At 44.8% G+C, this 25,176-nt stretch overlaps 2 protein-coding genes across 2 annotated transcripts in view; one reads left to right on the forward strand and one right to left on the reverse strand.

The window, feature by feature from the left end:
• baalcb (BAALC binder of MAP3K1 and KLF4 b) overlaps positions 1 to 8,567 on the forward strand; it is a 49,869-nt gene extending 41,302 nt beyond the window's left edge. Inside the window, exons 2-5 of the mRNA XM_083643418.1 lie at positions 5,410 to 5,652; positions 5,940 to 6,155; positions 7,141 to 7,346; positions 8,323 to 8,567. Coding sequence (XP_083499544.1) covers positions 5,972 to 6,155; positions 7,141 to 7,346; positions 8,323 to 8,490 — 558 coding nt within the window. The 5' untranslated portion in view covers positions 5,410 to 5,652; positions 5,940 to 5,971 and the 3' untranslated portion in view covers positions 8,491 to 8,567. The remainder of the gene's footprint in view (positions 1 to 5,409; positions 5,653 to 5,939; positions 6,156 to 7,140; positions 7,347 to 8,322) is intronic.
• A 976-nt stretch (positions 8,568 to 9,543) lies between these two features.
• On the reverse strand, positions 9,544 to 19,057 carry nme6 (NME/NM23 nucleoside diphosphate kinase 6). The gene is made up of 6 exons (XM_083643792.1): positions 18,820 to 19,057; positions 18,487 to 18,582; positions 12,718 to 12,820; positions 12,065 to 12,104; positions 10,616 to 10,776; positions 9,544 to 10,124 (listed from the first exon to the last, which is right to left on the reverse strand). Exons 2-6 carry the CDS (start codon positions 18,577 to 18,579, stop codon positions 9,973 to 9,975), a joined length of 549 nt encoding a protein of 182 aa, XP_083499918.1. The 5' UTR covers positions 18,580 to 18,582; positions 18,820 to 19,057; the 3' UTR covers positions 9,544 to 9,972.
• Between the last annotated feature and the right edge of the window lie 6,119 nt (positions 19,058 to 25,176).

The following is a 25,176-nucleotide window of genomic DNA, read 5'->3' on the forward strand; positions in this document are numbered from 1 at the left end:
CATTATTGCATGCTGCAAATCTCTCTCTGTAATGTTATGGTAACATTAGTGCGCTGAGCACAGCGATTCAACCATATGGATTCAATTTAATATTCAAGTCTGGAGAGAGTTATTAACGTTACAGTTTTATACTAACGGTTGTCTTTTCTCTATTCAGAGGAAGACTGCTGCAGGCTGAAACCTGTTCTATGGCTAATTTTCCATTTGATGTCATGAAGTTCAGACCTGAAACACTGCTGAGAGCTCGACCACCTTCACTCCTGTCCGTGCAGTCGTGTTTGGCAGCACGCCACATTAATCGCCACGGTAATGGGAAGACAGGCCTATTGACCAGTCGTCCAATAGGACAGGGGGGCAGGACATACAAATCAAACTGTCCGGCCCCATATTGACCAGGCTGTCTACAAGAAGCCAGATTCATTAGCTGGCTGACAGGGGGGGAACCAAGCTCAGGCCCTGGCTCAGGAAGACAGCTCAGGCCCTGCCGGACAGAAGAACGGTTGAATATGTATTTGAAGGGCAAGGTTCCAGCCGGGTCTTATCTCTCTGCTAATTCCTCATAGTGGACCAGCAGATTCAATTTCAATTCCTGCCTCTTCTCTGTGATCCATGATCCATACATACGTGTGTGTGTGTGTGTGTGTGTGTGTGTGCGTGTGCGTGCGTGCGTGTGCACGTGTGTGTGTGTGTGTGTGTGTGTGTGTGTGCGTGTGTGTGTGCGCGTGTGTGTGTGTGTGTGTGTGACGGCGTTTTTCGGCTGAGTGCTTTTCAGCTTGCAAATGTGTATAGCCTAATGGAGAGGGTGAGCAGTGCGGCAGACAGGAGTGCATGTTAAGTGAGCAAGGTGTCATGGGTGTTAAACCTGCTCAGACTTGGCTATCGCTCATTTGAGCACTTGTGTCTTTCTTGTCCCTCTCTACTGCATTCTATCCAGTAGTGAAGAAGTAGTGCCACACAAATGTGTTAAACCTGTTGGAACCAAGGTGGACAGAGTTGATACACTACTGATAGCAGGCGATCCATCCTCTGACCTGTATCTAAAATGCACGAGGAGTGCTTCACAAAGCTCATTTACAGATCCCATCTTGCGCCTGTCCTTTGAGGTGTTTGTGCATTAAGTCCAGCACACCTATTTGACTTCAAAGTCCGATATTTGAATCAATTATAGTTAGGGGTTGATCCAGGATTTGGCACACACACTAATGCGTTCATGAAAGCAGCGTGAGTAGCATAATGTGCGCTGATGGGAGGTTCACTAATTGAATTGGGTTCTGTATTTATAAAGTTAAAGGTCAGACAAATCATTTCCTTTGTGTGAGTAGCAGTGAAGATGACTCGAGCTTAGTAAACTTGCTAATTAGCGAATTGATCGTACAGGTGAAGCTCTATTCTTCTTTTCTTGTTTGCCATTTCCTTTATTGACAGTGAATGCATCCGGATGCACATGAAAAATCACATTGGTTTACACAAGTGGCATTAAATATTTCAAAGGCTTGTACTTTTCAAATGCTCCGTTGCTCCAGACAATGCAACACAATGGAGGTGTGTTGCTTCTGATTTATTGTTTCTGCCGTTTAGTATGGAAATCAAAGCTCCTCGCTGACCAAAGCCATCACAGGTAGGTGATAAATGTGCACTTTGCTGCCAAGTGAGAAGTTTCCAAAGCAATTATTCAAATGCGGTGTATTGGAGGAGGCAACTGCTGCTTGGTGAACTGAACAGTTCCACGGGACAGTAATCCATCCGTTAGATTGTCTATGACTAGGCCTATATTTCACATCGTCTTTGTTCCCATCTGTTGTTGAGCCTGTTTTTATGCCTGCGCCGGCGATAGCCATGGCCGGAGGCATTATGTTTTCGGGTTGTCCGTCTGTATGTCCCTACATCCGTCCCATGCTCGTTAACACGATATCTCAGGAATGCCTTGAGGGAATTTCCTCAAATTTGGGTCAAACCTCCAATTGGACTCAAGGATGGATTGATTAGATTTTGGTGGTCAAAGGTCAAAGTCCAAGGTTACTGTGACCTCACGACCGCCCGTTCCATGCTTGTTAACGCGATATTATCTCAGGAACGCCTTGAGATAATTTCTTCAAATTTGGTTCAAACATCCACTTGGACTCAAGAATGAACTGATTAAATTTTGGTGGTCAAAGTTCAAAGTCACTGTGACCTCACATCCGTCCATTCCATCAAGGAAGGGGGGCAGGGCTAGGTAAAAGGGGCCATAGGGATAGAGGTGATAGAGAGTCGGGGTCTGAGGGGTGGGTAGGGGCAGTGGTGGAAATGGGGGGGGGGGGGGGGCGGGTGGACCGTGTCTGCCTAAGTAGGGTTCCCACAGTAAAACCTGGCCATTTCCACCACTGGCTAGCAGTATGTAGCAGCCCCATGCACACAGGGTCTTCGTCAAGAGTGCTTTTGACTCTTATGAAGATGCTGTGTGTGTTGAAACGTTAGTCCGTCGAGTCCATCTTCACCTCCTACCATCTGGTATGCTGCTGCTGCCTGCATAGACATCTCCAGAGTGCAGCGCATCATCCGCCGTGCTGAAAAGGTGGTTGGGTGCAGCCTGCCATCCCTTCAGGAGGACCTACACACTGCCAGCATGCTTAAGCGGTTTTCGGAAAATCATGGCCGACCCCTCCCACCCAGGACATAAACTCTTTAAGGCCCTCCCCCTTGGTAAAATACTTTTTACTTTGTACTTTATAATTTGAGGTTGTTTTCTTTATTGCTCCATCTTCTAGTATTGATGTGTTCGCTGTGCTGCATACTTGCACTAAGCTCTTGTTCACACAGGACGCCGAACGTAAGCAGAACTGAAGCTTGAAGCAGGCACAAGCTGAATGTACGGCTAACCATTCACACAAGAAGCCTTCTCTTTTCCTCTCAGTGCCTACTCTCGCGCCTTGAACCCGCCTATAACTCCCATTGACTTCATGCCTGGCTTCACGCGTCAAGCTTGGAAAATAGGCGTGAATCCTGAAGGATCGCTTCAGCGTGGCGTGAGCGTGGCTTCGGCGAGGCTTCAGAGTGACAGAGTGGTGATGTGAACGGCCTCGCCTGTTAACAAGGATGCCTAAATGAAACTCGTGGGTTCAGCGTAGGTAGAGCTTAGGTTGAGCGTTGCTTCGGCGTCCTGTGTGAACGGGGGCTTAGTCAAATTCCTCATTTGTAATCTGATTACTCACTATGGCTATTAAAATGTATCTTGACTCTTGAATGTGGGTGGTGGGAGGCTTAGGGGTAGGACCATTTTCTATGATGAAAACATTTAGCCATGTTGTTGAGGTACCCCCAAACATTGCCTATTAGTGCTACAAGACTGAATGGCCACACCACTGTGCCATGGGCTTCAAGGTATTTGTCTTTAATTAAGAATAATGTCTACTGTTTTCTGGCATGTATTTTTTAGCAGAACCAAATAAGAGCAGAAGTGGGCTGTGACTGCCCCCTTGTGGGCAGAGTAGTGAACATCTAATTGGAGTGGTAAGGTGGCCTAGTGGTGGGAGTGACTGGCCTGTATAAATCACAGGTTCAAATCCCTACGTCGCTCATTGACAGTCATGAGCGTCAACAACATGCCTAAAGTAAATGTAGCCTAAATCTCATTGTTGTCTTGACTCACATTTCTTGTCTTCAAAACACTTGAGGGGATTATGGCTGTTCGCTCTTCATTTCAGTGGAGTCTGTTTTCAGCACATCTGTGTATTGGTACAAGTGCAACACACTTTTTCAACATGACAATACATGCTGTGTGTTATTGTTTAGTGACATATCTTGTGTGAAAAGTAACACAGGTGTGCATTGTCCTAAAAAAATGACATCTCGTGGACATGGTGGCCTACAGTATGCATGCATCTATATTGCATACTGTTACCTATAGCCTACCTGTTAGCCTAACCGTTGAGGTAGCCTAAACGTACTTTTCAAGACATTTCGAATAAATAAAATGTGTAATTCAGGATAATAGATAAATAAATTGATGTTTTTCCTCACTTTCCTGAGCCAAAACAAGTGGGTGAGTGATTTACATTTCCTTCTCACTCCCGTCGGTCGTAGTAACGTCTCTCTGAGGATGGATGAGAAAAGCGGAGAAAACCCACTGACTCTCACTCTGGTGTAGGCTAATTTAGCGTGCGGTCACGTGTCCAGGCTATTAGAGATATGCAGGAGTGTCACTGACAATGTGTTATGGTTTGGACTCCGAGGCGAGGAGGAAGACCGAGGCGAGGGGGAACGGAATTCCCATCATCAGTAAGCATTTACCGTCTATAATTTACTGTGCAGCGGTTGCTTTCGCTCCATTACTTAGCCGACACAGCGACCGTTTAAACGGCGTCGTTCGCGTTTCTGCCATGCACACCTCGCAGCCTTTTAATTTAATTTATTTCATGCAATCAATGTTATCTTTTCGCCTGGCCTACAGTGATTAGAGAAAAACGTTCGAGAGCTGCGAAAATGTCTCTGTTTTGACCATTCGTGTCCATGGATTGTGCTTCGATCTGCATAATCCCTTGGTATCAAAATCTATTAGGCTGTAGTAGCCTACAGTGTAGACTACGTTGTGATACGTGTTATTAATCAACAATACTGAACAATTCATTCAGTCTAGCTTCAAGCTATTGCAATCTATGTCAACGTGCAAATTTTAATGTAGGCCTACATTTTCACTAATTCACAATAATTTAGTGATTATTAATGACACTGAATGATGGAGATTGTACATTGTAGCCTAGTTGTCAAAGTATGTTTTTTTTATGTTTTCTTTTTTCAATTATTTAGCTACACAATCGAACAGTGCATGTTGAAGCACATGGTTAATATAAACACAAAAACCAACATCTTTATGGGGAAGGAAATTATTCAGATATATTTGTTAATACTACAGTATAATAAATAAATAATATAGCCTATATTTGTATTATATTTTATAATTATATTTAGTGTAGTATTAACAAATAATTTAATCCTTTCCTTCCACATAAAAATCATATTTGCCATGCCCATCTGTCTGATTGCCTGCCAGTCAAAACATCATCACATTCATTATTTCCCCCTGGTGTGTGTGGGTAATAGTCTGGAACAATGTTCATAACGGAAAACAGAAATATTGAATATGAAGAAATGAGAAAGGATTTGAGCTACAAATGTAATTATTAGGTTATTACAATAATAAAATGAAGGAAATCTGAGGTCAGTGTGACTTTTGACATTTTCAATAGTATTGTCAATGGGTTTCTTTCTTCTTGAAATAGGGGGCTGCAGTCAAAGGCTAATGCTATTTGGGGCGCTTTGGCATGGAAAAGTTTGGGAACCCCTAGTCTAACCAACATGACTTCTCTCTCTCTCTCTCTCTCTCTCTCTCTCCCTCTCTCTCTCTCTCTATCCTCTCCCTCCCTTTCATAGGTGGCTAAATGCGATTGATTGGCCCGCTTCAGGATCTGTGCTGCATGCCTCCTTGACCGAGTTGATGGACAATAGAAAAATGATATCTTTGACCAACAAGATGATTGGGTTAATGCAGATGAAACCCCTCAAGCTGCTCTTTCGGGGGTAAAAGTGTTCACTCTAATCTTATGAGGAAGCTCAGTTTTCCAGACTGCTGTGAAAGGTGGCACAATCCGGTGCCACCAGAGATTCTTATGTTTTGTAAGTATTAAAATGGATGGTATTTAATTTTGTGTTAGTGTCATATGAGAACATCATATCTGCTCCAATGTCTAGATTAAAAGAACATAATGTCAATTTGTATGATTTAAATTGCAGTATGCCATCATGCTGGCTCTGCTTTATTGTTTTCTTTCTGTCCTGAGAGAAAAACATTTGGCTCAAAAACACATTTTCAATTCAATCTCAAATGTGATCACAAACTACAGTTCCTTATAATTTAAATGAACCAAAATGTCAATCTGCGTTCAATTCTTTTCTTCCTGAAGAAAGTGCAGCCAGGCTCAGTCAGCGCAGAGCCATGGGGTGCGGGGGGAGCAGGACAGACGCTCTGGAGCCTCGCTACCTGGAGAGCTGGACCAAGGAGACAGAGTCCACGTGGCTGGCCAACACCGACACTGACGTCCCCCTGTCCTCCATCCACAGCATCCCCTCTGAGAACTCCTCCGAGGGCGGCTTCGCTTCCGAGAAAACCATCAGCCCCGGTGAGAAAAATGAATTATGGATCAGTAACGGGAACTAGGCTGAACCAATTAATAACCAATGAATTGTTGAATGAATACTTAATTGATTCCCACCATAGAATATGGTATATTTAAAATGGCAATTATTATTATATATACTCGCTCACTCTCTCTCTCTCATTTTTGTAACCGTTGTAACCGGTGATCATGTGTGACTTAATTTTGTATTAAACGCAGGATGTGTGACATCTGGCCACAGGTTCTTTGATGTGCATCATGTGGGTGGCAGATGAATCGTGGACGGGCTGAATAGGCTGCATCAATAGCCAGTGTGCTTAAACAGGAAGTGGCTCCCATGGCAACGGACACAACCTTTAGCTGATGCGATAAAAGGAACCTTGATCTAATTGTGAGGGCATATTCGGTTAAGCTACTTTCTGAGGAGACAAAACAGATGCGAACCTGCTCAAATGAATTAGCATTTGGCAACAACGGGTCTATGTGACAATACATCTGTCCACAAAAAGGTGCGTTTCTCAAATATGGTAATGAGTCACCATGCAGCACTTTTGTTTCCAAGAGGGCGTCCAATCTGTTTGCCTGTCACAGTCGGTCACACTGGGTCAGTGAGCATGTTGAGTTTCACCTGCAGTGACCTCACCTCCTATAGCCAAACCAACTGGCGTGAATGGATTTTGAGATTCGGGATGACATGTAAAGAGGAATGATGTCACGCAGGATGTCATTGGGTGTCCCCAAGGACAAACTGAAGGCTCATTTTGACGGTCATTGATTCACTTCCCTCTGTTTTCAAAGCAAGTTTCCAAGATTCTAACGAGCAGAGTCGAGCTAACACACACTACTACGAGTTACAAACTGGCGATATCTTCAGGCTACTGCAAACACAAGTATGCCCTCACGCTAAAGCACTTTTCATGTTGAGCACATGCATGGATGTACAGTCATTTAGTTGCTTTGCAAAAGGGCTCATTTTTTTCTGTTCAAGCTCCAGATTTCTTCGAAGACGGTCTACCTCCTCCGGCTCAGGCGTACCTGAAGGTTTGCTCGGCCATGTCCGAGGCCAATCTGAACGACGACGTGAAACCCAACAGCCCCCCTGCAATCCTGGCCTCTCCTCACCAGCAGGAGGCGGTGTTACCCTCCTCTGGCACCACAGTGCAGCGCAGAAGTGTCCTACGCACCGAGGAGATTGTAAGTTGCTCCCTGATGCTTTTGATCGCTCCAAACAAGTCTACTCGTTGTACAACATCTGCAAACACCTGCTGTAAAGGGAATGGGGGCCAGCTCACACAATTGTAGATAGAGATCTAGAGAGAGTCAATATGCACTCTGGTGCATAGTATAGACACTGCGGAGCAAGTCATCATTCAGAAGCCACGCCCAAAACGGGGGGAAACACAACCCCCCCCCCAATCCTGGCTTCTCCTGTCACGTGTTGCACACAAAGATCATATATATATGGAAGATGAACACTCCAACTTACTTCCTTGACAGCTAGATCCACATTTTTCTTCTCGCTCGGGAGTACAAAAAAACTTTAATTGGCGATTTTTTACAGTCTGCGCAGCCCACGACACTACAGTTTTTAGCTATGTTTAATTCAAGGAAAATTACGCTGGTGTGTGGAAGTGAATGGAGAGCTTTCCCCCGTGATGCGCCTGGCCTATTTCATGCAGTGTCTCTATGCAGCACCTTATGTTGTCATGGTGGTGTCTTTATTATACTATAGACATATTCTTGTCAATACAATAACAAGAACAACACATGATAGAAACGTCATACATACACCACAGATTCTCCCAGAGTCGATGATCTGATTAGATTTGGCCACAAATCGCTGCATAAATTCACATATTAATAAGAAAAAAATACATTTTCTTGAAAGCAGTATAACTCCTTGATTCTTTAAGATATGGAGTTCAAATTAATACCACCCATGTGTTATAGGAAGACAAGTATACTAACACTGAAAGATCTGCAAATACATGAATTAGCTTGATGAATGGCCTCATTATCATAACTGTTTAATATATAATTATGGCGGGATATGAGGCAGCTCAAGTGCTCGTTTCAGTTACTGCATTGTGCCACAAGTTACAAAAACTACTGACATCTCACTTCACCATAGACAATTCGTCTCCCTTCTTTCACTTCCCTCCCTCCCCAGACGAAGTGGCAGGACAATCGAATGTCGACCAAGCAGGTGACCATCACGGTGACACAGAGCATTCGTCAGGTGGACAAGAGCGGGAAGATCAAGCAGAAGTCCCTCACCACCTACGAGGTTATGAAACCCGTTGAAAGCCTCAAACAGGTGGCCAGGCAAAACACTTAAGTACAACGAGGATTGGTAGGAGCCAAAGATAAATGACGACCGTGAAATGACTGCACTGGTTGATCTGTTAATGAATTAATTTTGTTTAATGGAGAAAACTTGAAGGTTTGATTGCAGGGGAAATATGGACTGACTTTTAACTTTATGTCCACAAGCATGTGCAGAAAGCACAAGAGGGATGCCTGACTTTGTACTGTACTGACTTTGAACTGTGCAAGTTAAGAGTGTCTCGTGTCGTGTTAGATACATGGCGCATTTTCCTGAAAAACATTGTGAACTAGAGCGTCAACCTTTTCGCGGTCACGTCGATCCGTTTGGAAGTTAAGACGCCTTTTTGTGATTGGCCACGCCCATTGACACACCCTTTTGGACAGTGCGCGTGGAAAGTTAATCAGTTCTAAGTTGGTCCATGACCTACTTGTGTACGAAGTTTTGTGCAAATCCGTTGGCGGAGGTAACTAGGCTTTATTGTATTTAATACAGTATGTATGAGGTATTTCTATGTGCCTGTTACAGCAATGTTGTTTTACTATATGTTGACAGGTGAAAAAAGTGTTATAGGATACGTTTACATGTGAAAATGTAGGTTGGGGAAAAAGACGGACATTTTAGCATTATTATCAGACAAAAAAGTAAATACATAGTACATCAAATCAGACAGCCGCTGACAGCTGCTTTCAAAATCATGGAAAGACGATTATTATTTGGCTCATTCAATCAGTGAACTGGAATCTTAGGAAAGCATTTTAAGATGCTATAAAACTAATGTTACACACCATACATATTCACATAAATATTTCATGTTTTGTCAGTCAACTTTGATATATACAGTACATGTAGTTGCTGCTGGCTTAACTTTGAATGGCTCAGGAATCTGAATCTGACTGTGTTGATTGCACTATTTATAGTGAGTAAAGCCTGCTTTTATGTTTGTGTTGATAATGTAGAAACTGTCTTCATACATCATGCGTTGTTTGCATTTAATATTTTTACCTTTTTTAATGTCTGGAAAACAATACAGTGTTGGATTTCTGATCCGTCTTGTGATTTATTTATTTTTTACTTTCAATAAATCAAACAAGGTCAAATCACTTCATAGAAGTAGTAACATGTTCAAGAGAGCTCTATTTTGATGACACAAACAAGCAATGAGCATATTGTCATTTTTGCTTTAAATTACATACAGTGAAGAAAATCGATGAACAGCGGTGCCATGTTGGTTGAGGGAACAACTGTGACGGTGTAGAGACTGCATGGGTACAAAACTCATGTGCCCCTGTCAGATTTACTCATCTTTAAAAAAAAAAGAACAGTGAAGAACAGCATGCGGTTTCTCATCAATCTTCCTTACACGTAGCAGCCTGCGACATCGACTCTGGCAGCTCGCATTACTGTGTGCAACGGACCTCTAAGATGAGCGATGGTCCTAGATCAGTAAGTGTACAGTTGGCCATCACTTTGATTCTAACGTCTGCTCCGTCGTCAGCTTTGTGTCGACAGTGTGTGGATCTGCTTTTTCTGGTCGTATTCTATCTCCCCTCTTCGGAATGATGGCTCCTCCTTCTCCATCCACTCCTCCACACTGAACTCTGGGAAGAAGAAGTTGATCTCTCTGCGTGCCGACTCAGCTGAATCTAAGAAGAATGGAAATATTCTATTAAGAACATTTGGCAAAAAATTAATAAATGTATAACTAAAACAAGCAGATAGCTTTATCGGTGTTTGTGTTGTATCAGACCCTTGAGAATCTGAACCGCTGTCATTTCAGATCACTTTTGTGTACCACTCATCTAAGGCCATGATCAAATCAATAAGTGCAGACTCTTACTGAATGTAAAATGAAAGCAAATACTTGATTGATTTTAACTTAATCAAAATATTATTAAGGCAGATATTAACATGCACTACTATGGGAATGTGTCAAATACTCATTTTACAAATTTGCCCTGGAAAATCAAAGTGTGTGGCAAAGTTTTTCCCTAAGCTTGTGATCCTGGCCTATGAGTACACTGTGTTTCAGTGTAATAAATTCTTAAGGAGAGTTCAAATTGAAAGACAAATACATGACATAATACCCCTTTAAATGAGAATTGCATAATTACTCTGGTACCATGATCCTTCATACCTGAGCCATGAGTAGTGTTCCTTGTGTCTGTGAGTCCATACTGGGCCCGGATGGTGGCAGGAGAGGTATATCTGGCCCGGAACACTTTGGTCGGTCCCATCAGTTCCCTCCAGTGCTGTACGGCATCCTCCCGGGCTAAAATGTACGCCCGCATCGGACCACTGGGGGAAAGAGTTTGAAATAAAAATCTGAGCATTCATGGTTAAATATTGAAGTACAGTACAGTATGCCACAAGTGCAAAACCATCTGTTGCTCTGTCTGTTACAAACCTATAGTTTGAAATGCTGGATGCATGATTAGGCATAAATAGAGAGCTAAACGGTAAAAGTTAAGTCTATTTTCTCTGCAACCCCCTATGAAGGAAGTTGATGTCCAGCAGCTATCAGATTATACAGAACGAGGCAAACGGGGTGCTTCAAGCTGGACGTGCTGACGAACCATTTTGTATCTCCACTAAAAATAAGATCACCCGAGGAAAGGTTGCCGTAGCAACCGTGGCTTCACCGCAGTGACTCTACAAAGATGACAGTGTGATTAAAAGAACCTTTAGCGACCCAGTGGGCGTCCTCGGCATGAGGAGCCTGTACAAACTACAGGATAATAGGTAGGCTGCATGCCGACCTTCAAACGATTGCTCCAGGGGTCGAGCGCTGAACATGGCAGTCGAGTCTACTGATCATTGTAGTGATGTTTCAGAATATGCATAGACATTTCTTGGTGACTTGGTGAGCATGAAATGAGAGTGTTATCAACAGAGATGTGCTTGTATGTGATAAGCCCCCCCCCCTACATTTAACAGTTAACCCTTTCCATTAGAGAGCCAAAGTGACCGCCTACTTCCTGCTTCAGCACTGTACCAGATATTTTCATCCACCATTTATTTTCCCATAGACATTTCGTAAAATGCTTATAAAAAGAGATTTAGAGGGTTGGAATTGGGAGGTTAGATCACCATGATTCCCGAGCGCGGGACTGCTGCCGCTCACCGCTCTCCCAGGGGATGGGTCAAATGCGGAGAACAAATTTCGCACACTCAGGTGTGTGACAATCAGTGGGACTTTACTTTACCTTTACCTTTATTTAGAAACAGGAGAGACCGCATATCATTTCACTCAGACCAAAACGTAAAAAATTGCAGATTTAAAGAAAATATTTTTGCAATAATGTTTTTTTAAGTTTTGGTCAGAGTGAAATGTTCTATGGTCTCTCCCGATTCTAAATATAGCTGAACCGTTTGGTTTGACCAAGTAAAACTATTTGGATAAGCATTTTACGAAATCTCTGGTACAGTGCTGAAGCAGGAAGTAGGCGGTCACTTTGCCTCTCTATACATCAGAGCAAAGAAACAGCACTTACCCTGAAAGCACAATAGTTACACACATGCACTTAACTAACATTGGCATGCGTGTGGGAACTGTACATGACTGTCGGTGTAAACTCAAGCTTACCTTGACATGAATTCTACAAGTCTTTGATAGAAGAATCGCCCTAAGAAGCCAAGCAGCAAAAGCAAAACAGTTGACGTGAAAATGCCTCTAAAGCCCAAGGGAGGAAACAGACAATAGATCAAGCAATAACTACAATGTGAGAGCACTGCTGAGGTAAGACAGGTCCGAAAAGAACCGGGAGCCTTGTATTCCTCTCACACAGCTCTTGTGATCCAAAAGGTATCACACATAACGTCATTCATGCCTGTGAAGCCTTTTAACAATTTGAAAATTCTTCTTCATCGTCCGACTCTGGAAGAAACATCAAAGAGAAACGACTGCACCATCACTAAATGTGATCGAATCAGATGCCAATGAACACAGGAGGGGATGGATTATCTGGTTCCTGACTGGTCCGATTCAAGTTCTGCTGGACAAACTGGAAAATGGATAGGCAACCACTTCACATATTCACAGGAAATTCCTCTCTGGATGGCAACAGTAACTGGTGGCACTGCACTTGTTATGTAGCCTGCGTACATGGGAATTAGTGACGCATCAGCCAAGCGTGCAGCTGACTCAGCTGTTTGGTCAGATGGAGCCACTGCAGTATAGCCTTGCTCATTTGAATACATGGGGAACTTCATGAGCACAGACAAGTGATGTTTTCACACCTGCATGCTCAGCGTAAAACCTCTCAGAGTCCCGTCTTCTCCACACCTGACCTTTGCTTCTAACAATGACAAAGTTGTTGTCCAGGATTCTCTGGTGAAGAGCCTGTGAAAGAACAGAAAATTGTGTTGTGTTACCTCCTTGTACAATATTATAGCTCGGGTTAACCAGTAAACTATGTCTAGGTGTGTTTAGATCAAATGTGCCTACAGGGTGCGGGTGCCATGTGCAAATTTATTCCAAAAGATTTATAGGAAAGGAGTAAACATTTTGATATTAAGTGCCAGGCGTGCCAAGGATGACACTGACAGCAGAATACTAGATGATAATACTAATAAAGGTCTTATAGACTAGAGGCATTCCTTCACTATTTATTAAGGTGACAGACGTTAAAAAATTAATAAATAAAAAGTTCACTTTATGAGGCTTTCATGGAACCTTCCACTAATGGAATATTTTATGATTCACAGAACTTTCATCTGTTTGAGAGGCTTTGGGGCTTGTGAGTGAGTTTATCGAGGCAGAAAGGTGAGCTGTTGAAATCTATTGAATGAAATGGTGTTTTCAGAGGATCAGGCCTATATCAAATAACAAGCCACTATGGATGCTTAGCACTTTTTCTTATAAACAAATACGAATTGGTCAGAGTAGATGGAGGTCATTTAATCAAATCTCTTACGATGATTTTGTGGAACGTTAATGCTTGGAGAAAACATGTCTACCATTTGAACTTGTGCCACTTCAAGCTGTTGTGGGGCGCTTGACCTACAACAATGCATTTCATGGACACCAAATTGTCTTGCAATCTTGTGAGACAATCAGGTGAAAGAGAGAGAGCACTTAGGAGACAGGAGGAGGACAGAGGAGAGGGGGGGGGGGACAAGGTGGATGATGTATACACCAGTGATGAACACACACAAAGACAGGTATGATGTTTTTTTTCTTGTGATCATTTTTGTTCTAAAGATTCGATTTTCCTCTTAGATTTCCACTTCCTCTCCTCATCTAGTTCACTTCCTTTGCCTCACTAATTTCCTTAGCTTTACTACTCGCTGATTAGTCATGTTCATCTTTTGGCTCCCTCACTGATTGTCAATTAAGTTCCCCTCCTCACTCCTTATTTGAAGTCTGCGCTCCCTCTGTCTCATTCACACACCTTCCAGTAGCACTGAGGCAGCACTGGTAAGTTTATCCTATGTATTACTCTCTTTTAGTTATACAGTATATCCTTACACTCGTGCATATGTTCTTATTCCTTAGTTCATTATGTCCATTGTAGTTCAAAGTAAACAGTACTTTATTTATCTGTATTTCTTTATATGGGCTAATTACATTTTCTGTTTTTCTAATCCTGTTTGTTTGTCTTTCAGCCTTACCATGTGACCATGTGTGTTTGTTCCCCATGCTCAATCTTAAAAGAGATTTGCTGTAAATAAACCCTGTTCATATTGAAAGACGTTTCCTGGACGCCAATCCTTATACTGCATCCTAACCAGATGGCCATGGCAGTAGCCAAACTCTCCTGAACCTGATCCTCCTTCACAATTTTGTTGAGCTAAATAAAAATATATATATATACTGACATATAAATTAAATTTGTTCATCTACCAAAAAATACACTTTGACCACCAGATGTCACTATTCACTGTGCTTCATTTATATATAGGGGGGGGGGGGGGTTGAAGTAGTATCAAAAGGTTGAATGCATCAGAACATCCCCTTCAGTATGTGAACACTAAAAAGTTGGAAGTGGGTCTCTCTGGCTGAACGTATTGTAACGTGTTCAGGTAATCCAAGTATTACCTGTAATGGATGTGCAACCTAAGTGTCTGGATCGCAGCTAGGAACTGTGTGTGTGGGTGTGTTCCTAGGGGGGAGGGGATATATGTGACCAGCGGCCGGGGCGGAAGCCAGTCAGTGCCATGCGGGTAAGCAGACCGGTTGTTATGTGCAGAACTAGCGGTGTGAAGCTAGCTGCTAGGAGCTAACGAAGCCTGTGAATAAAGACCCTGTACCAACTACAACTCTCCGTTCTTTGGCGTATCAGCGATACGCTACATTGGCGTCAGAAGTTTAAAACGGTGAATTACCTCCAGAATCGGCAAGATGGTTAACAAGTTCCTGAAGAGAGAGAAGCAAAGACTCAAACGGGAAGCGGGAAGAGAAAGAGCCGGGGCGGACTACCAAGCACCCGAGGAGAAAGAAGACGGGGTAGACGCGGCCGCTACCACAGAGATCCAGGTGGGGATAGCAGCAGCAAGCCTGGGGTTTGTGATGATAAAATCCGAACTAAACGGCGATATCCCCGTAGCCACGGAAGCTACCCCGCGGCTCAAAGAGGCTAGCAGGCGGGCTAACGAGGCGGCGGAGAGAGCGGAAGAGCCGAGGCCGGTGAGAGTGAAGATCGAGCGGGTTGACAACACCGCTGTAGCCATGGAGGCTGTGCCACGGCCCGGTGAAGCCTCGGTGTATCCGGAGAATAAGGGGGAATACAGACGGATGAAGGAGGAATACAGACTGATGAGGGAGAACCTCGGGCGGGAGGAGAGCGGAGCCGAGCCGGGCCCCGCTGGCAGACAGGCGGGGAGTGACGAGGCTGAAGCACGGCACGCGACGGCGGGGGATGGCGTCCGCAGAACCAGGAAGGACGTGCTCGTCCCGAAATACAACGGTAAAGGCGAGTGGGAGGCATACTGCAAGCAGTTTGAGGAGGCTGCAGAATGGAATGGCTGGACGAGAAGGGAGAGAGCCAGCCATCTCGTGATGTCCCTCGAGGGCGAGGCTACGGCGTGCGTGTCGGCAATAGCGGATACAAAGGACTTGGATGTGGTGATGGGGGCCCTGCGGAGACGCTTCGGACGATGTGAAGAGCAGGCCATCGTAGCCGCGGAACTGTGTAACAGACGCAGACGGCAGGGTGAGTCGCTGCGTGCACTGGCAACAGACATTGAGACTCTCAGCCGGCGCGCATACAGCCAGCTACCGACGGAGGCGCTGGATGGGTTAGCCCTAAGCTACTTTGTCCAGGCCATCGAGCCACGGGGTCTAAGCCAGAAGGTAACGCTGGGACATCCAAAAACACTGGGAGCAGCGCTGGAGTTGGCGCTGGAGATAGAGACAGTAGAAGGCTGGGATAAGAGCAGCGGCATAATGGAGGCCGCCCCAGTGGTGAGAATGGCAGCGGAGAGCCAGCTACAAGAAGAGCCAGCGTGGAAGACGGCCTTGGCAGAGCAAGGCAACATGGTGAAAGAGCAAGGCAACATGGTGAAAGAGCTATCTGAGTCGGTGCGCCAGTTAACAGAACAACTGCTCCGAAGCGCGACCCTGCAGCCCACCCCACGAGACAATACCGGGGCCAGGGGGCCCGGGGCCATGCGCTGCTGGACCTGTGGACGCCCCGGGCATCGGGCCAGAGAGTGCCGCGGAGGAGCGTGGAACCAGGGAAACGGCGCGGGGCCCGTCTAAGAGGGGCGAGACGGGCCCCCTACGTCATATTCCCTATGGCCACGTCACCGTTGGAGGGGGCCCAGCGGTACAGACGGGGAGGGGGGGCGTCGCCTTCCCCCGAAGCAGACGACATCGCCGGCGCTGTCAACATGCAGAACGGGCCGCACACGATGAACGGCTGCCATGTTCAGGTCCGCCTGCAAGGGAAGCCCTGTGTCGCCCTGGTGGACACGGGGTGTACGGCAACGCTGGTGAACTACAACATGATGCCAGAGGGAGCGCTTCTGGAGCAGCCAGCGGACCAGCTGCTGAGGACAGTATCCGGTGAGTTGATGCCGATGAGGGGAAGGGGGTCCGTGATGATAACTGTGGGGGGACAGACAGTGAACTTTCCGGTATGGGTAGTAGAGATGGCGGGGCCCTGTATCTTGGGGGAGGACTACTTGACGCTAAACCAATGCACAGTAGACCTAGGGAAGAGCACACTGACGTTTGCAGGGGGGCCGGTAGTCCAGATGGGTCACCCTCCCACCGCTCCAGGGGAGCAACCAAACGTCAATAACATCACTGTATACCGCGTCACAGTTGAGCACGGGCCCCACGCGGAGCCGCAAAAGAGACTGTGTTGGACATGTGGAGAGCCGGGCCACGTGGCGAGGTGGTGCAGAAGCGGTCCCGGGAGACGGACCGGGTATGCGGGACAACGACATGGTCAGCAGGGAGCCTGCTGGGCATGCGGCGAGATTGGACACCTGGCTAGAGAGTGTCAAAAGGCTGTCGGGGACCGGAGGGCAGCGGGAGAAGAGAGACGTGCAGGCGGCGGACAGGTGAGACTCTGCTGGACTTGCCGTTCGCCTGGGCACTTAGCCAGAAACTGCACTGCGCCCCCCACGGTTGCTGTGCGGAAAGCCGAGGTGGAGAGCGAGGCCGGTTGTGTTCCCCCTGCTGTCCTGAACACGCCGTCCCCTGGGGAAGGGGGGCGGGAGGACGGCCGAGTGCAGGAGGTGGAGGAAGGCGAGGAGGACTGTCCAGATGTGGATCTGGAGGACGACAGAGCGACCATCAAGGATGTCGACGTGAGTGAGTGGAAACGCAGGCAGGCGGAGGACGCGGAGATCGGTCCGGTGCTTGCGTGGGTGGCGGCCGGACGCCGGCCCCCTGTGAAGGAGACTCACATGTTTTCCGGTGCCACGAAAGGACTGTGGAACATGTTTTCCGACCTGCGGCTAGATGAAGACGGGCTGTTGGAGAGAACAGAGCACGGGGTAAAAGGGAGGCAGGCGGTTGTACCCGGTTACCTGCGAGAGTTGGCGCTTAAGGGGGCACACAAGGGCCCTGGTTCCAGTCATTTTGGGCCCGAAGAGACACTCACCCGCATCCGTGGACATTTCTACTGGGGCAAACAAAAGGAGGATGTGCGAAGATACTGCGATGCGTGTGAGGACTGTGGGGCACAGAGGGGGGACCGTGCTGACTTACACTGCAGTGCATGTGTTGACTGTAATGTGCTTCAGATGGGACAGAAGCTTTAAAAGGGGGGATGGAAATAGTGGTTGAAGTGGGATAATGTGTGAAAAAGAAGGAAATAATGAAAACTAGACATTATGGAGTGCCTAATGGGAAACTAGACATTATGGGGGTACCTAATGGAAAACTAGACATTACGGAGTACCTAATGAAAACTGGACATTATGACGGGGGTGCTGAAAAGAAAAGACTGTTGTTGGGGAATTATAATTTGATGTGGTGATGGGAAAAATGTTGTGGTGGTGTGTTTTGGTACAGGGGGATATGTGTGGGTTGTGGGTGTTAACGTGGGCGTTAACCTTATTGTTGGGTGAGGAGTATGTAACGTGTTCAGGTAATCCAAGTATTACCTGTAATGGATGTGCAACCTAAGTGTCTGGATCGCAGCTAGGAACTGTGTGTGTGGGTGTGTTCCTAGGGGGGAGGGGATATATGTGACCAGCGGCCGGGGCGGAAGCCAGTCAGTGCCATGCGGGTAAGCAGACCGGTTGTTATGTGCAGAACTAGCGGTGTGAAGCTAGCTGCTAGGAGCTAACGAAGCCTGTGAATAAAGACCCTGTACCAACTACAACTCTCCGTTCTTTGGCGTATCAGCGATACGCTACAGTATTTAGAGCACCAAAAATAACCTTTACAATAAAAACACAGAAGTTGGAGCCCAAAGAAGCAGACAAAGCATTTACAGCAGTAACAATTAAACATCCATGCATTGAGGAATAGCATGAGTGTGCTAGCTTTAGTTTCAGCTAACCCATTCAATGTGTAAGTAAATGAGCAGAAAGAGGAAAGGCTCTCACCTCCAACATCACAGGATGGGCAACCGCATCGGGCTTGATGACCGCTAGAGTGAGCTGCAGCGCTTTGGACCAACGGCCAATGGTTAATAACATTGCCTAGAAGGAAAGTATAACAGAAATAACGCTGTGCTGTTAACAGTATTGGAGCTGATTTTCCGCAAGGTCAAAGTCCATTTTTGTCACACTACATTCAAAATAAGATATATGTTACAATGGATACAACTAATGGATACAATCATTGTACAACGATACAACAACGATGGATACATGGATATACAATGTTACAATGGAGATTGTTCTAATTGATCTAAGAAATAAAGGCAGCCTACTGACCTTACTTGCGACTGACAGTGCAGTTCCATAAATAATGTAGGTAAAAGTATTTAATGTGACCCCGGTCAGTTCGCAGTCGAGAGCAGCGCAGCCATATTATGGGAAGTATGAAGACGGGCACGGTACGTCACTCACTGCCTAACGGACTAACGTTAATGTGTCTGTAATGTAGTTAGGCATTATTTATTTATTTGTATACAAGATGTGTTGGAATCTCTCATTCCACATAAAAATACTAGTTAGTCAGTCAGTCCGTTCATAAATATTGTCCCCAGAAACTAAAACAGGAACGTTTTAGTTCCACGTTAAATGTGGCCAATGGCCATTGAAATCCCACTGTGAGTGTGATAGACCAAGTCAAAAGAAAATCCACCTCAGGTTATTATGACTGTTCAGTCTAGATTTGTGGAAAGTAACTAAGACACAAAATAAGCCAGAGTTGATCATTTGCCAGCCAGATCAGGAGTGAAGGGATATAGCCTACGTTTTATAGTTCATAAGCAAAATTTAGTTTGGCACGCTCAAGCAAACCTTATGTTAGTCTATTAAATGTCTATTGTGTCTTCTGTTGATGACTTCATTTTGGGGCCTCTGCTATTGGGAGATACCTCTTCATTTTTTACCACATGCTCATAAACATTTGGGTTTTGGTCCAGCTCAAGACCTTTGGCACATAATGTCATCACCTCTGTCTTTAATAGTAATGATGTGATACTTTATTTACATCCCTGGGCTGGCTGGTTCGCAGTGGTTCCCCACCAGTCAGCCTAGGGATAATCCATAAAGTAATGTAAACCCACCCATCACCCTGCCACACCGCCCCTTAAGCCACATAGTTGATCTATCATGTTTTATCCCCTCCGTGTTGACTTGAATGGAGACATGCTGACAGCTCCAACAGCATGCTCCACTCTACTTTGTTCCACAATCATTCATAGAGCCAAGCCTGAGGGCAGAGATTAAATTAAGATTAAAGTCAAATCTGCTATGTCACCCCCAAAACACTTAAATATCTCTAAAACAATGATATCATTGAATAGAAAAGTATGTGATTATGGTTGGATCCTATGAATACTAAATGCTCTCCTCAGTAACTGACAGCATAGCAGCTACAGTCAGAGACTCCAACAAGAGGGAATTTTGTCTGTGGAATTTCATCGATGTGAGAGATCAGACATACACAGTATGAGTTCCATACACACTGATGGACACATTCCAGCAATACAAAAATGCCACACCCTTGAAGTGAGGTGGTGGTGGTGGTGGTTGGGGGGGGGGGGGGGTGACATTCAGATAAAAAGAAAGAATAGGGGGAAGGGAAGAGGGGATGGCTGTCCCATAGGTTTCTCCCACCTGCCCATGTCATGTGACTCGGGGTGACACCACAGCTGTTGCCTCCCATGAGGGGATGGAGAGGACGAGAGGAGGTGTCGGCAGGACTGGAGGGGGAAGGTGGTGGTACAAATACTTTGTTACTGTACTTAAGTAGGATTTCATTAATTTTTCTGACAACCTTTCACTTTTACTCCCGACATTTTAACACAAATATCCGCACTTTCTATTCCTGACATTTTCAAAACAGGCTAGTTAATTTAGTTTGAATGCACAACAGGCAAAAACGATGTAACGTTGTTTGTCTCTCTCGTCTCCTCTCCCGCTGTCCCAGCTTATGTGCAAATTTGGTGGAAAAAGCACATCACACAAGTTATTAATCAAAGTACAGTCTTTAGGGGAATCTTTTAAGTTTAATATTCTTTTAATTATAAATGTGATGTGAGTTTCAGCTAGCTTTGCACAGAAACAGCTGGTAGAAATACTTAAGCACATAAGTTGAATCAGTACTTCTACTTTTAACAAAGTATTTTTTTTACACAAGTAACTGTACTTCTACTTAATAAGTAAATAATGTGTGTACTTTTCCCATCTATGGTGGGGGTGGGGATGGGGCTCGGAGACGGGGTGATGTAGGAGAGAAGGGGAATGGGGGATCAGTGTGATGCTGGCTTAAAGTACAGTACATTTAAAATGATTTATTGTAGATGTTGATCTTGTAGATTATTGTTTGCACTGTCATAAACAAACCGCTCTACAAAACACACATGGGTGCTTAGAACAGTAGTTCGCAAACTTTTTCACGTCGAGGACCCCTAAACTGACAAAAATTTGACCACGGACCACCATTTGATACGATCTTTGCTTTTAGATGTTTTATTACAGAAAGTGTATGAAACCCATGCCCATCTGTCATTGTGTTATGGATGGAATTATAGTGAAAATAAAATGATCTCCCTTTTTGCTGGGGACCCCCTGGAATCCCCTCAAGGACCCCTGGGGGGCCCCGGACCCCATTTTGAGAACCACTGGCTTAGAAGATGAAGAAATGGTGGCTACCATGACTCAGAGCCTGCTTCAGACAGCAGGCCATTGTCTTTTCCGAAACCACGGAGTCGACCCACAGCCTACATCAAACCCAGGAGTGGGATTTATGACCCCAGAGGTGGTGAAAACAACAGATAGATACCCCCAAATGACAAAGGACTTCAAAGTCACAAAAACACAATTACACACAATTCACAAATACACCTGTATGAGTTTTCAAAGCAAAGATGATGTGGCTAACAGCAAATAATTTGTCCAAAGATTGCAGGTACATAGGTCACAAAAAGGGTCACATTATTTAGTGTGCCAAACACAGACAAACCACTGGCGAACAGTGGTCGCAAGTCAAAGCTAACTGACAGCGATAGACATTTAAGAGGATAGTGCTAAACGCCATAAAACGTCAGCCTCAAAAGTATCGACACCTCTGTGATAGTCTCAACAAACACTTATAATGTAGGGCGGCTGTAGCTCAGGAGGTAGAGCGGGTCGTCCACTAATCACTTTGGATAAAAGAGGTCGGTGGTTAGATTCCCGGCTCCTCCAGTCTGCATGTCGAAGTGTCCTTGCCTGGGCAAGACACTGACCCCCAAATTGCTCCCGTTGGTATGCCAGCACCCTGCGTGGTAACCTGCCGCCATCGGTGTGTGAATGGGTGAATGTACCTACTGACTGTAAAGCGCTTTGGATAAAAGAGCTATATAAATGCAGGCCATTTACCATTTACCATTTATAATGTCATGAGCTTTACAAAGCTAGTCTTTATGGCAGGGCCGCCATTCACAAATCTCTTGAATCCAAGACCAATGCCCTGAGCAATGCCAATGGTTACGGCAGACATTTTGTGGGAGTTATTACAGTAGTAGGTCAATGATAGTACATGGTGGTGTACTGTAAGGGTAAAGGAATATGAGGCCCTTTTACTGAACACGCATGTTTTATGAACACCAGTCAAATACTGGGAAGTTGTGGAGTGCAGAGTGCAAGTAGCACCTCCCTTCATCGCTCATAGAACTTCTTGAAGACCACTTCATCCTTCTTAAAGAATGCTCCAATATCTCACTACACTCAGTTCAGGACTTGTATACGACAGCGTTTCAACGAGGATTGACGCTGTGGCAAACTGTTGACTTCGTTTAACCCATTGATACCTGATGCAGCATTTGTGTGTGTATCCCTTTCAGACCGCGAACCGCGTTAACGCGGTTCACGGTCTTAAAGGGATACGCACACAAATGAGCGATATACACGCAAATGCTGCATCAGGTATCAATGGGTTAAGGTGCTTGTTTCTGTTATTCTGTTATTTTCTATTTCTGTTTCTCTCTTCTATATCCACTTAATCTAATATACTGCACTTCATCTAATATCTCTGCAGAATCTGGTCCCTCCCTCCTGATAGATGGATGGATGAATGAATTAATTCATGTTTTATTAGTTCATTTTTGGGAAACCCATCACGTATACAGTCGCAAGACGGGCAGCTTTCCTGAACTGACTAAAAACATGTATCACACATGAGGAATGAGCAGGCTCCAGTGGGACAGTATAGACATACTGGACATAACAGAGAGTGTCATTGATCGCATGCTGACTCTTCCATCAAACATCCTCAGCTGGGCAGCTGATTCAGCTCTCTGATGCCCACCATAAACCCTATCTCGATTTGATCTGGGTGTCGCTGCTGCTACTGCTGACTGCTGCTGCTGCATGGCTCTCCTGCAGTTGTCATTCCCTTTTGGTGGGTGCCCGGCAGCTGACCGACTACACCACCCCACCACCCCACCCCCCCGGCACTTGGGTGTCCATAGGCCACTTCACATTCATTCCTCCAAGCAGGAGCCATGGCAGAGGGATCATATGAAATATGTGTCACATAGCAAACAGGGAGAGACCACCTTCCTGTGATACTGGACAATCTTTTGGTGTTTCTGAGTGAAGCGATAAAGGGGTTTTGTTATACTGTATTGTGCAAAGTGTAGGTTGATCATTAGTGAGAGAGATATATATATTATGTTACTTTGAATGAGACAGGATTAATGCCAAGTGTTGTGTCTGATATAAGCCACTTTTAGACATGAACTCTGGACTATGTATTGGTTACATTGTAGCCTCATGTGTTTGTTGGTCTTATAAGATTACACTACTTGTGTACAAGGCATGCTTATGTTTACTTTGTGTATGTATGTTTACATGACCAACACACACACATGCAGTAACTGGCTTTGTATTTAAATAGTATATAAATAGTATCATCATAATTGATTGCATTTATAGCGCTTGAAGGCACTCAAAGCACTTGAGGGGTGTATGTTTGGGGGGGGGGGGGGGGGGGCACCACTGATGTGTGGCCATGTACACAAATAGTATAGTCTGATAGGATCTGATACAGTATAGGGTCTTTAACGCTTTAACATAGAGATTGCTTTTCTACACTGTTCATCCCTCAGCAGGGTAATTGATAGGCACATATCAGTAATGAATGAGCAGCAAATTGTAATGCTGTCAACCATGTAAGCATGAACACAAATGATATTTTAGTAGCATGGCTGAAGATGTGATTGTGTGTATGTCCAAATAATACTGCCCTTAAAATATCACTGAATGTGTGTGTTTTTTTTACTCATACTGCATGTATGCTATGAATACTGTGAATACTGTGAATTATTACAGTATCTCTTGTGTATCTCTTGTGAAGTCTGTGTCTAATGTAAATGGAAAGAACATGCAAATTCCAAATCAAAATGATTTGTAAATGGCATTAAATAATGATTATTCTGTTTCCAAAATGCTGCTAGCCTGTGAAACTAAAATGGTTTTATACCATGTGTATATATTAAAAAACACACATGAACTGTCTTGTCTAACCATGCTGAGTCAAAGAAAACCTTTCGAGGTGACACCCACAACATAACAGTTATATGCAAGTTTTTTTTAATGGAAAAAAGTAGAGCCAGGTTTGTACTGCATAGTGTGGTTCTCAACGTGGGGTCCAGGGCCTACCAGGGGTCCTTGAGGGTGTTACAGGTGGTCCCCAACAAATTGATCAATTGTTAAACTTCACCGTTGATTCATTTACAAGAAGTTAACACACTTAGGGGATGTACTGTATACCAAAGACTATTTTGATCATAGTTTCACACTGTTACAATATCTGTAGCTACAGTGAGTAGACAAGTAGTGGACAAAATAATCGAATCTAGAAATATTCTCAGATTTGGGTCGTAGAGACGCTCACAAATGTCATCAAATGCAGGTCTGTGTCCCTATTATAAATTAGCCATCCTTGATATAAAAAACGGTTGAGAATCACTGTCCTAGTGTCCACTGATCCACCACATTGCAGTTCACCTGTCACCCGGTCACTCAGAGGCCGCCTGATCATTACAACAGGGTCAGTGACACCACTTACAGGGAGACACGGCCCCCCCGTGTAACACCTACAGCCCTTTTATGTCTGAGCTGTTTGTTAAGAGGGAGCTAGGTGGGACGTCCCAGGTCAGGGACGAGTTTCCTGTTCTGACACCTCTTGGGGGCTATAACATCATAATTTGAGTGCCACCTTCCGAGGCATTTCCAGAAATTCCGTTTCACACTATCATTGTAGTGGAAGGATAATCAACCAAAATGGCAACACAAACGATAGTAATTCCCTCTATTTCTTTGCATTATGTATTTATTTGTTGTAATAAACAAAAAGCCATGGCCACACCTGTTCATGTAACATTGAAAATAATTTAAAAAAGGTATTTTGTCTCCTTTGCCTGCCACTGGTGTTTGAATCAGGGTTGACCAGCTTTTGTTTAAGCGCATGGCCTTCACATGTCACTGTTACCCTGATCTTTCCACGGTGCTGTGACAGGATGAGAACGAGTCTGTTCTGATACTGATTCTTTTACAGTCACCACCAGGCCTCACAAAATACTGCTGAGAGACTCTTTGAAGTAGTTTGAATGTTTATGAGTTGCTGTTGTTTTT

Source organism: Poromitra crassiceps (assembly GCF_964638095.1).
Source record: "Poromitra crassiceps genome assembly, chromosome: 9".
NCBI lineage: Eukaryota > Metazoa > Chordata > Actinopteri > Beryciformes > Melamphaidae > Poromitra > Poromitra crassiceps.